The sequence below is a fragment of the Orycteropus afer genome, unplaced genomic scaffold (assembly GCF_000298275.1).
Source record: "Orycteropus afer afer isolate SDZICR_OR568_19922 unplaced genomic scaffold, OryAfe1.0 scaffold00099, whole genome shotgun sequence".
In the NCBI taxonomy this organism is placed as follows: domain Eukaryota; kingdom Metazoa; phylum Chordata; class Mammalia; order Tubulidentata; family Orycteropodidae; genus Orycteropus; species Orycteropus afer.
In genome coordinates, this window is record NW_006921686.1 from 5,873,376 (window position 1) to 5,888,634 (window position 15,259).

Below are 15,259 nucleotides of genomic sequence, written 5' to 3' on the forward strand. Positions count from 1 at the left end.
ATTTTTGGAAGATATTACATAAAACCCCCATGTTTTGCATTTAACCAGGATATGTTCTGCACATCTTCCAATATTCTTAATTACAACTTTAGCTTCTTCCATTTGATGTCTGTGTAGTGTTCCACTGGACCAATGAATCACAAAATGGCTTGGCAATCCAACTGATTTCTGTGCTTGCTCTTATAAACTGAATCAACGAACACCCTTTAATGATTCAGATTTACTTCTGAAGACCAAAGCCTCATCTCTGGGGATTTATTCCTTACCTGTAACCCTGTATACCATATGAGATAAAGTAATCACACTGAGTCCTTAAGTATAGGAAATTTTTAGTCAGTAATTTTATTCATCTTGTTTCTAATAGTTTTCCAGTTTTAGCAAAAAAAATAATGTTCACTGTAAAAAAAAAAATTCTAAAATATAAGTGAAAGGAAAAATAATCTAAAACCTTCCCTGGTATTTCCCATAACCCCTGAAAAATTAGTCAGCATACTGGCAAAGAGCCTTCCACAATCTTTACACATATATTCACATTAATAGGTAATAATTTATATTAATTGGATCCTACCAAGAGGGCTATAAGCTAGTTCTCTCCTAAATATAAGCACCATTCCTATTATGGTTCTGTCATCACTTGAATGAATTTGTTATAAATACTCTGAACCTGAAGAAATCCCCTTTCTCTCTATTTTTATTGGGTTTATCACCAGCATAAGCTCTCCAAAAACTAGAAGATGTTTCTTCTGACCAAAGCCAATAGCACCATCACATTTCTAAAGATTCTTGCCAGTGTGGACTTTCTGATGGTATGTAAGACGTGAACGGTGACTGAAGTCCTTCCCACACACATCACACCTGTATGGTTTTTCTCCAGTGTGGACCCTCTGATGGGCTTGAAGACGTGAACTCTGGCTGAAGCCCTTGCCACATTCTTCACATTTAAAGAGTTTCTCTCTAGTGTGAACACTCAGGTGGACTCGGAGATTTGAGGGGAGGCTGAAAGCCTTACCACACTCCTCACATTTATGAGGTTTCTCTCCCGTGTGGACCCTCTGATGATGGCGAAGGTTCAAGCTCCTCCCAAAGCCTTTCCCACACTCCTCACATTTATACGGCTTTTCTCCAGTGTGGCCTCTCTGGTGGTATATAAACTGTGAACTGTATCTAAAGCCCTTCCCACAAACATCACATTTGTATGGCTTCTCTCCAGTGTGGACCCTGTGATGAGACTGGAGGCCTGAGGACTGACTGAAGCTTTTCCCACATATACCACATGTATAAGGTTTCTCTCCAGTGTGAACTCTCTGATGCACTCGAAAATCTATGGCCTGACTAAAGCTCTTATCACACGCTGTGCATTTATAGGGTTTCTCTCCCGAGTGAACTCTCTGATGAGCGTGAAGATTTGACCGCCAACTAAAGCCCTTTCCACACTCCTCACACTTATATGGTTTCTCTCCAGTGTGAATTACATGATGCAGTTTCAGATTCGAACTGTAACTGAAGTCCTTACCACATACATCGCACTTGTATGGTTTCTCTCCAGTGTGGACTCTCTGATGGGTTTGAAGTTTTGAGGACTGACTGAAGCCCTTACCACACGTGTCACATTTGAATCGTTTTTCCCCGGTGTGGACATTCTGATGGACTTGAAGATTTGAAGCCTGACTGAAACTCTTACCACACTCCTTACATTTATAGGGTTTCTCCCCCGTGTGGACTCTGTGATGGATGTGAAGATCTGTGTTACGGGTAAAGCCTTTCCCACATGCCTCACATCTGTATGGCTTCTCTCCAGTGTGGACTCTCTGATGGCATATTAAGGGTGAGTTGTGACTGAAGCCTTTGCCACAGACGTCACATGTGTACGGTTTCTCCCCAGTGTGGACCCTCTGATGTATGTGAAAATGTGCGGCCTGAGTGAAACCCTTCCCACACTCTTCACATTTGTAGGGTTTCTCACCCCTGTGGACCCGCTGATGGACACGAAGGTTAACACTCAAGCCGAAGCCCTTCCCACACTCTTCACATCTGTATGGTTTTTCTTCAGTGTGGACCCTCTGGTGGCACTGAAAATTCGAACTTTGACTGAAGCATTTCCCACACTCCTCACATTTATAAGGCTTCTCTCCAGTGTGAGTTCTGTTATGAACAATCAGACCTGTGTTGCTGCTGAACATTTTGCCACAACTGTCACACTGATAGGCTTTCTCCCATGTGTGATTAGACTGTTGAGGTTGAAGCGAGCTCTTACTGAAGCAATTCCCAGATCTGTGACATTTGCTGAGTTTCTCTCCTGGGTGTACTCTCTGATGAGTTTGCACACATGAGCTCTGATGGAAACTTTTATCTCCTGTGTGAATGCTTTGATGAAAGGGAAGAACTGGGTGGTCACTGAAGTCTTTTGCACACTCACTGCATGTGTAGGGCTTTTCATTAAAAATTTGACCACTTTCACCAAAACTGGAAGGTTGGAATTCTGTGCCAGTTTTCACGTGCTCAGTAACTGACGGCTTCTTCATGACATCTTCTTCATATATTTGCAGGCTACTTTTCATGTTAAATTCTTTACTTCTGCTCTGATTCTGTGACTCACTCAGATATGTTTTCCTCCAAGAATTCTGAGTTCTTAAAGCTGTAAACTCTTGGTTTTCTATAAAACTGGAACAATCTCCTTTATGCTTCATGACACAATTCTTGCTTTCAGAAACCCGAATGGAATCACCTTGTTGTAACGGGGAACTCTTTGCTTGAAGATTTATCATGTAATCTTGACTCCTGGTTAGTTCACTTACAACTTGTTCCCAGATATGCCAGCAAGACAACTCTTCATGTAAAAAGTATTTCAATGAAACTTTCTGAAGCATCTCCATCTCAGTTTGATTCTTGCTGCCTATAAAAAATAAGCAATATTCAACATACAGTACTGTGTTGTCGGTCATGGCAAACACTGATATACAGGGGGATAGATGGGTGGACAGGCTGGATGATTAGGTATATCCATGCAGGGAGGAGTGTGCCCAGGACCACATATAAGGTTGGCAGACAATGTATCTACAAATATATTTGTATGTTCTCTAAGAATTTCCAGGTATATAGTAGATCTAACCAGGGACAAGGTTGTAGTCACTTCTTGGTCACAGCCAGCTACCCAGAGGGAGTGAGTAGTTGGACCTGTGGGCTTGGGACCATGGTTGCAGAGGACATCAAGCTCAATTGGCATAACATACTACACAAAAACATTGTTCTACAACCTACTTTGGTGAATAACAACTGGGATCTTAAAAGCTTGCAGCAGCCATCTAAATGCAATGACAGGTCTCTCCTCATCCAGAGCAAAGAATGAAGAAAACCAAAGACACATGGAAACAATTAGTCCAAGCAACTGGTACACTATGCTATCCTCAGCCTATATGACTATGAGACCAAGAGAACTAGATGGTGCCCGGCTACCATTGTCAATCACTCAGAGGGGAATCTATGTAGGAGATCCTGGATAGAAGGGAGAACAATGTGGAACAAAATCAAAACCATAAAATCAAAAAACAAACAAACAAAAAAAAAAATAGGGACCAGGTTTGCTGGTCTGATAGAGCTTGTTGGAATCCCTGAGACTATGGCCCCTAGCTGCCCTTCAGGTCTGAAACTGAACCCACTCCTGTGGCTTCCAGCCAAACAAAAGACTGTCATATGAGCTGAACATTTACATTAGGCAGATACACTCCTTGGGGAGCTCCATCATGGGAGAACAGAAGGACTGTGTATGCACAGGGAGACAGCTCGGGGGGCAGGGGTGCATGGAGGGAAGGACACAGGCAAGAGGTTCATCTTGTTCTTTATCATCATTTATCCTGTTCTCATGTTTTTCATACAAATAAAGCAAAGAGGGAGGTCAATAAGCTCTTATCCACTAAATGTAAATGAAACCTATTTAGAGCCACAAATAAAATAGCCTCATATGAGGGCTACAAGTCCAAAATCATAGCGTTACAGGGCAACATTCTAACCTATAATCACATCAATTAAAAGCCAACTAGCCTTTTCCTCAGAAGCTCTGGTGGCATAGTGCCTAAGGCATTTGACTGCTAACCAGAAGGCTGGTGGTTCAAACCCACCAGCCACTCCTTGGAAGGAAGATTGGGCAATCTACTTCCATAGAAAAGTAGAATCCTTGGAAATCCAAGGAGGGGTCACTACGAGTCATGGAGAGTTACGTTCTAATACTATCAATGAGGAAAAATGTCAGTAAGTTATTTTGGGGGGGGAGGTAAAAAACTGCCCTCCAAAGATGTCCATGTCCTGATGTCCAGAACCTGTGAATATGTCACTGTACATGGCAAAACGGACACTGCAGAAGTGATCAAAAGAAGGCTCTTGGGACAGGGAGATTAGCTTAGCTTAAGCAGGTAGGCCCGACGTAATTACAAGGGTCCTCGTAAGAGGGAAGCAGAGGGTGAGAGAGAGATAAAGAATGTGCCAGTGAAGGAGGCGTCACAATGACACACGGCCACAAGCCACCGAAAGCTGGCGGCCTCTGGAAGCTGCAGAAGATGAGGAGGGGTTCTCCCCTGGGGCCTCCAGAAGGTGAGCATCTGTGCAGACCCAGCTCAGGGTCCTCACTGCCAGGACCCAGAACTGTAAGGTAACCAATAGGTCTTGTTTTAAGGCCCAAGTTTGTGCTGATTTGTCACAGCAGCTCTGGAAAACTAGTACACCGAGGTTCACATGGATGGTTAAGTTCTAAACAGGAGCCCTGGTGGTACACTGGTTAAGCGCTCAGTTGCTAACCGAAAGGTCAGAGGTACAGACCTACCAGCTGCTCCACAGAAGAAAGATGCAGCAGTCTGTGTTGGTAAAGATTTACAGGTTTGGAAACTTTATGAGGCAGTTCTACTCTGTCCTACAGTATCACTGGAAGTTGGAATCAAGTCGATAGTTTAAGTTCTAAACACATGTGCTTTAACATACATCTGCTTTTCCATGTTCATTGCAGCACTATTTACAATAGCAAAAAGAAGGAAACAACCTACATGGCCATCAGCAGAAGGATGGATAACCAAACTATGGTACGTACACACAAGGAATACTATGCAACCCTAAAGAATAACATAGAATCTGCAAAACACTGCATAACATGGATGAACTTGGAGGACATGATGCTGAGTGAAATAAGTCAATCACAGAAGAACAAATATTGTATTAGTTCATTACTGTAAAAAGTCAAGGAAAGGTTTATATATAGAAGGCAACTTTCTTTGTTGGTTACCAGGGATGGGAAGTGAGGGGAGGAAACACTGCAAAAATAAAAATAAATAATAATTTAAAAAATAAATCTGTTCTTGAATTTAGGAATTCTGGGAAGATGGCAGCACAAACAAACTATCATTCTAACCTTCTCCCGCAAGTATAACAAGAAAAGAACAAGGAAATGGTGCTAGGAGTTGAGGGGCTCTGAATTGAGGAGCAGAGGAAAGCAGTAGGGAAGTGGAAACAGGAAGCACACCTAGGAGTGAACAAATAATGGAAAACACGGAAGAATATCACATTAAACAGAACTAAAGAACTAGGGAAAACACAGATGAAGAGCTGAAAGAAATAAGGAACAACACAAGAACAAAATGAGAATCTAAAAAAAGAGATATTACAAATGAAAGGGGATCATCACTTAAATGAGAGACCCAATAGAAAGACTTACCAAAAGATTTACTCAGGCAAAAGAATCAGTGAATTAATGAAAGGGTAAGACAGTTGAAATTAGAGATGTGAAGGGCAACAAGAGTGTACTCAAGAACGCTGAGCGCAGTTTACAGAACTATAGGGTGATACAGGCCCTCCGGTGGGTTCTAGAAAAAGAGGAGAGAAAGGGACACAGAGAATATTTGAAAACATAATGACAGAAAATGTCCCCAATCTAACAAAGGACATGAATTTACAAATCCAAGAAGCTCAAAGAACCCCCAGGAGGATAAGCCTGAAGAGACTGTGGTGCAGTGAAATGCTACGGATGGCTTTTCCAGCCATAGTCTTCATAACTCCCACCAGATTACTGGGTGGGAGCATGCAAATAAGGTGCATAGAACTCTGATGCTGGGATTGGTTAATTCTGTCGCTCTGCCAGGCTTAACATGAGCCCTCCTAGCAGCAGAGAAGAGAGAAGAGCTGACGGTGAAGTGGAGCGCATCCTCGGACCTGAGATCCCTGCACTGGACCTGCTTGGCAGAGATGCGTGGCAGAGACACCCCAGAAGAGAGAGACGCCCCGGCAGAGAGACGGTCACAGTGGAACCAAGAGGCACAAGACGGAGCAGTGGGCTCACCTGGCCCCCAGAGCAAGAAAGCTGAGTGCCCTCGGGCAGGAGCGGGGTGCTGCTGATGCAGCGGGGTACACCTAAGTGTACCTATCGGCAGAGCTAAAAGAACTCTGTAACACTTGCCCAAGCAGGGCAAAGGCCAGCCTGAGAGGCCAAGGGCCTGAGAGGCAAGCCTGAGGGCACAGCAGAGGGGAGACCGTCCTGATCCAAGAATTGTATCCTGATCATGTTCCTTAACCTGAATTACAGCCTATTACTTCCCTAATAAACCCCATAATTGTGAGTATTGTCTATGAGGTGCGTATACATATATATGTGTATGCATACACACAATGGGAACTCTGGTGCCGCAGTGCCTAAGGCACTTGACTGCTAACCAGAAGTCCAGAGGTTCAAACCCACCAGCCACTCCTCGAAAGGAATATCGGGCTATCTACTTCTGTAGAGCTACTGCCTCGGAATCCCAAGGAGGGGCTGCTACGAGTCAAATCGACTCAACGGCAGTGAGTTTTTTGAGTTTATGTATAAAATATATAAATATATTAAATATTTATATATATATAAATACAGAAGGCAAATATGTAAATATATAAATATAATAAAGTGAATATATAAAGCAATATATAATATTGCTAAATATATAAATATTTACATAAATACATAAAGTAAACATTGATAGAATTGAAAGGAGAAACAGATAATACTATAATAATATTTGGAAACGTCAATGTACCACATTCAATACTGGACAGAATATCTAAAAAGAAGATTGACAATAAAACAGAGGTCTTGAATTACACTATAAATCAACCAGATTTAACAGACATCTATAGAACATTGTACCCAAAAACAAAACAATATACATTCTACTCCACTGCACATAGATCATTCTCCAGAATAGACCACATGTTAGGTCACAAAGCAAGTCATGATTAATTTTAAAAGACTGAAATCATACAAAGTATTTTCTCTGACCACAACAAAAGGAAGCTGGAAATAACAGAAGAAAACCTGGAAAAGACACAAACATAGGGAAATTAAACAACACACTATTAATTACCAACACTATAAACTACCAACAGGTCAAGGAAGAAATCAAAAGAGAAATCACAAAGTTCTTAGAGTCAAATGAAAATGAAAGTAAAGCATACCAAAAGTTATAGGATGCAGTGAAGGGAGTACTCAGGAGGAAACTTAGAGCAATAAATGCCTACATGAAAGAAGAAGAAAGATCTAACTAACAGCTTAATTCAACAACTCCAAAACTAGAAACAGAAGGCAAACTAAGCCCAAACCCACCAGAAGAAACGAAAAAACAAAGGTCAGAACAGAAATAAATTTAAAACAGAAAAATAATAAAGAGAACCAATAAAATAAGAACTTGGTTCTTTGAAAAGATTAATAAAATTGACAAACCTTTAGCTATACTGACAAAGAAAGAAAAGATACAAATAACCAAAACAGAAAACAAAAGAGAAGGCATTACAACCGACCTGAAAAAAACAGAGACAATTATAACAGAATGGCAACAAACTACATAACCTCGATGACACACACACAACCAACTCAAACTGACTCCAGAGGAAACAGAAAGGCTCAACAGACTGATAATGAGAAGAGATTGAATCAGTGATCAAAATCCTCCCAACAACAACAAAAAAAATCCTGGACCAGAGGGGAATTCGACCATACATTTAATGAAGACTCGACACCAATACTGTTTAACTCTTCCTAAAGATAGAGAAGAAAGGAATATTTCTAATTCATTCTGTGAAGCAAACATAACCCTGATACCCAATCCAGACAAAGTCATCACAAGAAAAGAAAACTACAGGCTAGTATCTCTTATGAATACACATGCAAAAATCCTCAACAAAATACTAGTGAACAGAATCCAAGAGCATATTAAGAGTTATACACCGTGACCACATAGGATTTATTGAAGGAAAGTAGGAATGATTAGTGCATCAACAGAACAAAGAACCACGTGATCATTTCTATGGATGCAGGAAAAGCATTTGATAAAATCCAATAACGTTTCTTGATGAAAACCCTAAAAAAGATTGGAATAGAAGGGAAATTCAGGGCCTATATGAAACATCATCATTATAGTTAATGCAGAAAGGCTAAGAGCTCTCCTCTTGAAACGGGGAACATGACAAGGATGCCTGTTCTCATCATTTCTATTCAATATTGGATTATAAGTCCTAGCCAGAGTAATAAGAAAAAGAAATAAAAGGTATTTAGATGGGAAAAGAAATAATCTCTCTTCATGGATGATATGATCCTATATATAGAAAATTCCAACAAGTCCATAAGAAAACATCTAGAGCTAATAGAGGAATTGAGCAAAGTTGCAGGGTACAAGATCAACTAACAAACATCAGTTGGGTTTCTACACAGCAAAAAAAACCTGACAGGGAAATACTTCCATTTCAATAGCATCAAAGAGAGCAACACCTAGGAATAAATCTAACCAGAGACATGAAAGATTTATACAATAAGAAGTATAAAACCCTGCTGAAAGAGATTAAAGAAGACTTAAGTAGATGGAAAGATGTTCCATTTTCATGGATTGGAAGACTTAATACTGTTAAGATGTCAATATTACCCAACGCTATCTATAGACTCAGTACAATCCCAATCAAAAGTCCAATAGCATCAGGGGTAGGAGGGAGGAAACACTCCAAAAATAAAATTTTTTTTTAAAAGCCCAATAGCCTTCTTTACAGAAGCAGAAAAATCAATCCTCAACTTTATATAGAAACAGAAGAGGCCCTGAATAGCTAAAAAAAAAAAAAAATGATGAAAGAGAAAAACAAAGTAAGAGGACACACACTTCCTGATTTTAAAACATTGTTGTTATGTTGTTATGTGCTGTCGAGTCGGCCCCGACTCATAGCGACCCCTCCTTGGGTTTCCGAGGCAGTATCACTACGGAAGTAGATTGCCCAACCTTCCTTCCGAGGAGTGGCTGGTGGGTTTGAACCGCCAGCCTTCTGGTTAGCAGTCAAGTGCTTTAGCCACTATGCTACCAGAGCTCCTAAAGACTAAGTGGAGGTGCCAGGAATTGAACCAGGGACCTCGTACATGCGAAGCACGCGCTCTACCACTGAGCTACACCGCCTATTTTAAAACATATTATACAGCTATATTAATCATGGGAGCTCTGGTAGCATAGTGGTTAAGGCACTTGACTGCTAACCAGAAGGCTGGCGGTTCAAACCCACCAGCCCCTCCTCGGAAGGAAGATGGGGCAATCTACTTCTGTAGTGATACTGCCTCGAAAACCCAAGGAGGGTTCGCTATGAGTCAGGTCCAACTCGACAGCACATAATGACAACAACAACAACAAATTAATCATAACAGCCTGGTACTGTAACAATGGATACATAGACCATTGGAACACAATCCAAAGCCCAGAAATAAACCCATACAACCACGGTCAACTGATTTTTGACAAGGGTGCTAAGTCCGTTCAATGGGAAAAGGGTCTCTTCAACAAATGGTACTGGGAAAATCGGATTTCCACATGCAGAAAAATGAAACAGGAGCCATGCCTCACACCATATACAAAAACAAATTCAAAATTAAGGACCTAAATTTGAAAACTAAAACCATAAAATTCTTAGAACAACAACGATGAACAATGCTCAGTTCTCAAAACTGTATTATATAATACATTAACAAAAGTACAAAGACCAAAAGACAAAATAAATAAATGGGACCTCTTAAAAACAGAAATCTTTCATTCATCAAAAGACTTTACCGAAAAAGTGAAAGGGCAAGCAGCCCACTGGGAGAATATCTTCAGAAACCATTTATCTGATGAGAATCTAATAACCAAAATATACATAAAACCTTGACAAGTTAACAACAGAAAGACAAATAATCCAATCATAAAATGAGCAAAGAACTCAGACATTTCATCAAAGAAGACATTTAAATGGCCACCAAACACACGAAAAGATGTTCAGCATCATTAGCCCTCTAAGAGGTGCAAATCAAAACCACATGAGGTACTATTTCACTCCCACTAGGATGGCTAAGATAATAAAAATAACCGGTGAGGATGTGGGACAATTGGAACCACTGTCCATTGCTAACAGGAATGCAAAATGATACAGCTGTATGGAAAACAGTATGGCAGCTTCTCAAAAACCTAAAAACAGAACTACTGTATGACTCAGCAATTGCACTCCTATGTATAAACCCAGAAGATTTCAAAGACTTAAAAGAGAATGTGTACCAATGTTCGCTGTAGCACTATTTACAACAGCCAAAAGGTGGAAACTCCTAAATGCCCATAAGCAGATGAAAGGGTAAATAAAACGAGGTACATACATACAATGGAATACTAGTTGGCCAGTGGGAGAAATGAAATCTTGATACAGTATGGATGGAGCCTGAAGACATTATGCTGAGTGAAATAAGCCAATAACAAAAGGAAAATTAACGTAGGACCTCATGCATTGCTGCTGGGAATATAAAATAGTGCAGCTACTGTGAAAAGGTTCGGCCGTTTCTCAAAAAGTTGAACATAGAACTATCATCCACCCCAGTTCTTCCACTCTTCAGTATACACTCAAGACATGTGAAAGCAGTGACAGTAAGAGATAACTGTACACCAATGTGCAGCACTATTCACAATAGCCAAAAGGTGGAAACAACAAAAATGCCATCAACAGATGAACAGATAAACAGAATGTGGGATATCCACACAGTCGACTACTACTCAGTCACAAAGAGAAACCATGCTCACACAGATGAACCTTGAAAACATCACATTGAAGGAAACAAATCAGCTGTAAAAAGACAGTGTATGCCATGCGATCTGCAGCCTACATGACTATGAGACCAGAAGAACTAGATGGTGCCTGGCTACCACTGTCAACCACTGGGAAGGGGATCTGTGTAGGAGATCCTGGATAGAGAGCGAGAACAATGTGGAACAAAACTCAAAATCATTTGGAAAAAAAGGGGGGGCAGGTTTGCTGGTCTGATAGAGCCTGGTGGAACCCCTGAGACTATGGCCCCTAGCTGCCCTTCAGGTATGGAATTGAACCCACACCTGTGGCTTCTAGCCAAACAAAAGACAGGCATAGGAGTTGAACATTTACCTGAGGTATATACACTCCTTGGAGAGAACAATCATGGGAGAAAGAAGGGCTGTTTATGCACTGGGAGACAGCTCAGGGAGCAGGAGTGTATGGAGGGATGGACAAAGGGAAGAGGTAACTATGGGGAGGAAGTGGGAGGGGAGCTGTTGCATTATCGGAAACTAGTCAATGTCATGAGACAAAGTGTATGTGAACTGCTGTGTGGAAAGTGAATTTGCTCTGTAAATTTTCACCCAAATAACAATTAAAAAAAAAACCAACACAATATACGATCTCGCTCCTATGAAACAAGCAAATATATAAAACCAAAGATTACTATGGGTGGGAGGGAGGGGGAAAGGAGAGTGTCTGGTAAGAGAACAGTGGGTTTCTATTAATGGTGGTGGAATGATTTGGAAAAGGAGGGTGGGAATGGTTGCACATCTTGAAGAGCACCATCAATGTCACTGAACTGTACATGGAGAAACGGTTGGATTCTGGTATCTGCACAACAACAAAAAAAGCCACCTTTTTCTGGGCAGGGTAAGGGGATGGAGAAGGCAGAGATACTGGCACTTTCACCAGGGAAGACACAAGAGGCCTCTGTGATGAGCTAACATTTGAGCAAAGACCAGAGTGGAGTCAGGGAGGGGTTGGGGCAGTTATGGTAAGAACCGTAGACAAAGAGGAGAGGCAGCCAAAGACCATGAGGAAGAAGAGACATAGGAGCTTCTGAGAAAAACACCAAGGGGTCAGTATGGCCGAAATGGTGGAAGGGGAAAAGGACAGAAGACGAAGGAGACACTGGGGAGGGGGGCAGATCAAGCCAGGTCTTGCAGTCTGCTGTGCAAGGGGACTGTGGATGAGATGGGAAGTCTTTGGGGGGTTTGGAGCAGATGGAGAGCATGCTACTTGTTTTTTAAAGAATCCCGCTGGCTAGCATGTGGAGACTAGATTATAGGAGTGTGTGCGGGAAACACAGAGCCCAGTGTGGAGGCTGTTTGTCGTAATGTAAGCAAGAGATGACTGACTCAGACAAGGGCATTAATCAAAGAAGCACTGGGCAGCAGACTAGCTAGGACCCGAAAGGAGAGTCACGGGGCTCTCCCCAGAATACTCACTTCTTTGGGTTTCTGTCTCCATCATCCAAAGCTTTTCTTCCACTTCCAGCTGGAATAACATATCTAGTTTGAAGGGATGATGTCCTACAAAAAGGCAGATACATATACATTTAAGGACAACACGCTTACAACTAAAACGTATCTGGTCCCAATGCTGTAACTCTCACAACCTCTGAAGCAACACTTCAAGACTTTCTGATCATGAACTATAATGAGAACCAGATTTAGGTCGTAGCCTAGCTCATGTGCACAGGGAGACACAATGAGTTCCAGCAGCTTTGCCTGTGTGTCTCCCACCACTCACTGCAAACAGGCACTCGTTTTGCTACAACTGGAGCAGTTCTTGGTAAAGAACTTGGCTGTTCTCTGTCCTTATCTATGGCATTGAAAAGACAAAGAAAAAAAAAAGATTGTGGTGCAATGAACAAAACTGGTTTCACAACCCACCAATGGCTCCCCATTTCCTGCGTCTCTCAACCTCGGCACTGCTGACATCCTGGACCAGTTTTTGTTGTGGGGGAGCTGTCTTGTGCTTTGTGGCAGGAGGTTCAGCAGTATCCCTGGCCGCTACCCACTGGATGCACCTTTCAGGAGGATCCATCTTTCTCCCCCAGTTGTTGTTGTTGATGTTGTTGTTGTTATGTGCCATCGAGTCAAACGCGACTCATAGCGACCCCTCCTTGGGTTTCCGAGGCAGTATCACTACAGAAGTAGGATTGCCCAACCTTCCTTCTCTCCCAGTTGAGACAACCAAAAATGTCTCCCTCCATCCAATTATCCCCTGCAGAGCAAAATCATCCCTGGTGGCGAACCAGTGATTTAAAAGGACAGACTTTTGCCAGAGCAAAAGACCAGAGAAACCTACCCCTGTTGTGCCAGTGATTGTAAAACTTTTGTCTTCAAGGTCAAAGAACCATTTCAAAAGCCCAAAGCCTTAAACAACTGAGAACAGAGACTCTCACGGGGGCTGAGGTTTAGTTCAGAGGGTGCCCGTCCTCACCCACGGAGACCAGGTTCCTGAAGGTCTCCAGCATCACGTCTTGGTACAGTGTCCTCTGGGCAGAGTCCAGCAGCCCCAGCTCCTCCTCGGTGAAGACCACAGCCACGTCCTGGAATGTCACTGATTCCTACAACATCAAACGCATATAACCTCAGTCTTACAATCAGCTACCACTGGCAGAAGGGCAGCATTGAGAAGGATAAAACTCGCAAAAATATTGTTTCAGGTCGCAGCCCAGTGAACTGCAGCCGTATGGCTTGTCTAGCCATGGTCCTGTGACGCCCACAAAATGACTGAGTGGGACTAGGCAAGTAAGATGCTTGTGGCCCACAAACAGGATCGAACAGGTTGGCAGTTCAAACCCACCAGGCACTCCGTGGAAGGAAGACTGGGCAATCTAATTCGGTAAAGATTTACTGCCTCGGAAACCCGGGGAGCGGGGTGTCTCTATGAGTCGGAATCGACTCAGTGGCAGTGACTTTGGGTTGGTTTGGTTTTTGCTATCCCACTAGGCTTAAAGGGAGCCAGTTCCAGATGTTTAAGGGGGACCTCACTACCATGTAGGAGAAAAGCCAGGTGCAGAGCACATCCTTTGGACCCAGGGTCCCTGCACTGAGAACCTTAGAGCCGGGGGCCAGAGAGAGAGTTATAAAACTGAACACGACATGAGACAGCTCCGGCAGAGGAGCAGCAGGTGAGGCTCGCCAACCCACAGAGCAAGACAGCTGAGCACGTCAGGCAGGAGGCTCCTGGTGGAGTGAGCTACCTCCAGGCACCTATCAGCTTTCTGTTGTACGTCGGGTCACTACAAGTTGGAAACGACTCAACTGCACCCAACAACAAACGATAATACTTGTCTGAGCAGGGCTGAGGGCTGAACGCTGAGGGTACAAGCTGAGGCCAAGAATGAAAGCTGAAGGCCGAGAGAGAGGCCTTCCAGTGGGCATGGCTGACAAGACGCTATCCAGATCAAAGGACTGTATCCTGAGTCATTCCTATTATTTCCAAGCTGATCCTGATCCTGAATTATAACCTGTTACTTCTCTAATAAACCATATAATCATAAGTATAGTCTGTTAAGTTCTGTGTGGCCACTGCAATGAATTATCAATTCAGCAGAGAAGTACAGAGTGCCGTGGGAAGGACAGCTGGTGTCAGAATTGGTAAAAAGGCTGGAGAGTGGAGGTATGTGTGACCTCCACCTCATGGGAATCAGCCTTTGGCTGATGTTGATGACGATTCTCCTCTCCTGAAGTTAGGTGAGGTCTGAAGCCATGCGATTGGAACGCAGATTTAGAGAGAACCCAGTCAGCTTTTGGTCTCAACCCAGTTCTCTCTCTCTGTCGCCCCTCTCCCTCACCGTGTTTTAACAACCGCCACGTTCACAGGCCTTCAGGCCTTCCTCGATGGGTATACAGCTCTTCCTCGGTTCTGTCAAGACACATGTCGTACCCACCCACCGCAGCATCCACAGCTGGTTAAGGCATAAGCTCTGGGGTCAGGTCGGCTGCGTTCAAGTTCAATGTTCTGCCCTACACTAGGTCTAAGACCTTAGCCACACTGCTTAACCTCTCACTACCTCAATTTCCTCTCCTCTATGTAAATCGTAAAAGGATTAAATGAGTGAATATATGTAAGGTGCTTGGAATGGTGCCTGGTACCCCACAAATGCTCAGTAACTGTGAGCAGTTAACACAATCGCCACGATCCCCTCCATCCCATTTTGTGA

At 42.8% G+C, this 15,259-nt stretch overlaps 2 protein-coding genes and 1 non-coding gene across 3 annotated transcripts in view; all 3 read right to left on the reverse strand.

The window, feature by feature from the left end:
• Window positions 1-773: 773 nt before the first annotated feature.
• On the reverse strand, window positions 774-2,558 carry LOC122150160 (zinc finger protein 227-like). Its single transcript, XM_042781251.1, has 3 exons — window positions 2,496-2,558; window positions 1,411-2,228; window positions 774-1,158 (listed from the first exon to the last, which is right to left on the reverse strand). Exons 1-3 carry the CDS (start codon window positions 2,556-2,558, stop codon window positions 774-776), a joined length of 1,266 nt encoding a protein of 421 aa, XP_042637185.1.
• A 5,318-nt stretch (window positions 2,559-7,876) lies between these two features.
• LOC103198892 (zinc finger protein 227-like) overlaps window positions 7,877-15,259 on the reverse strand; it is an 11,965-nt gene continuing 4,582 nt past the window's right edge. The window contains exons 2-4 of the mRNA XM_007943099.1: window positions 13,531-13,657; window positions 12,492-12,614; window positions 7,877-7,905 (exon numbers count right to left, since the gene is read on the reverse strand). Coding sequence (XP_007941290.1) covers window positions 7,877-7,905; window positions 12,492-12,614; window positions 13,531-13,657 — 279 coding nt within the window. The remainder of the gene's footprint in view (window positions 7,906-12,491; window positions 12,615-13,530; window positions 13,658-15,259) is intronic.
• On the reverse strand, window positions 9,366-9,437 carry TRNAA-CGC. The gene has a single exon. It is a non-coding gene; the product is annotated as a tRNA-Ala (tRNA).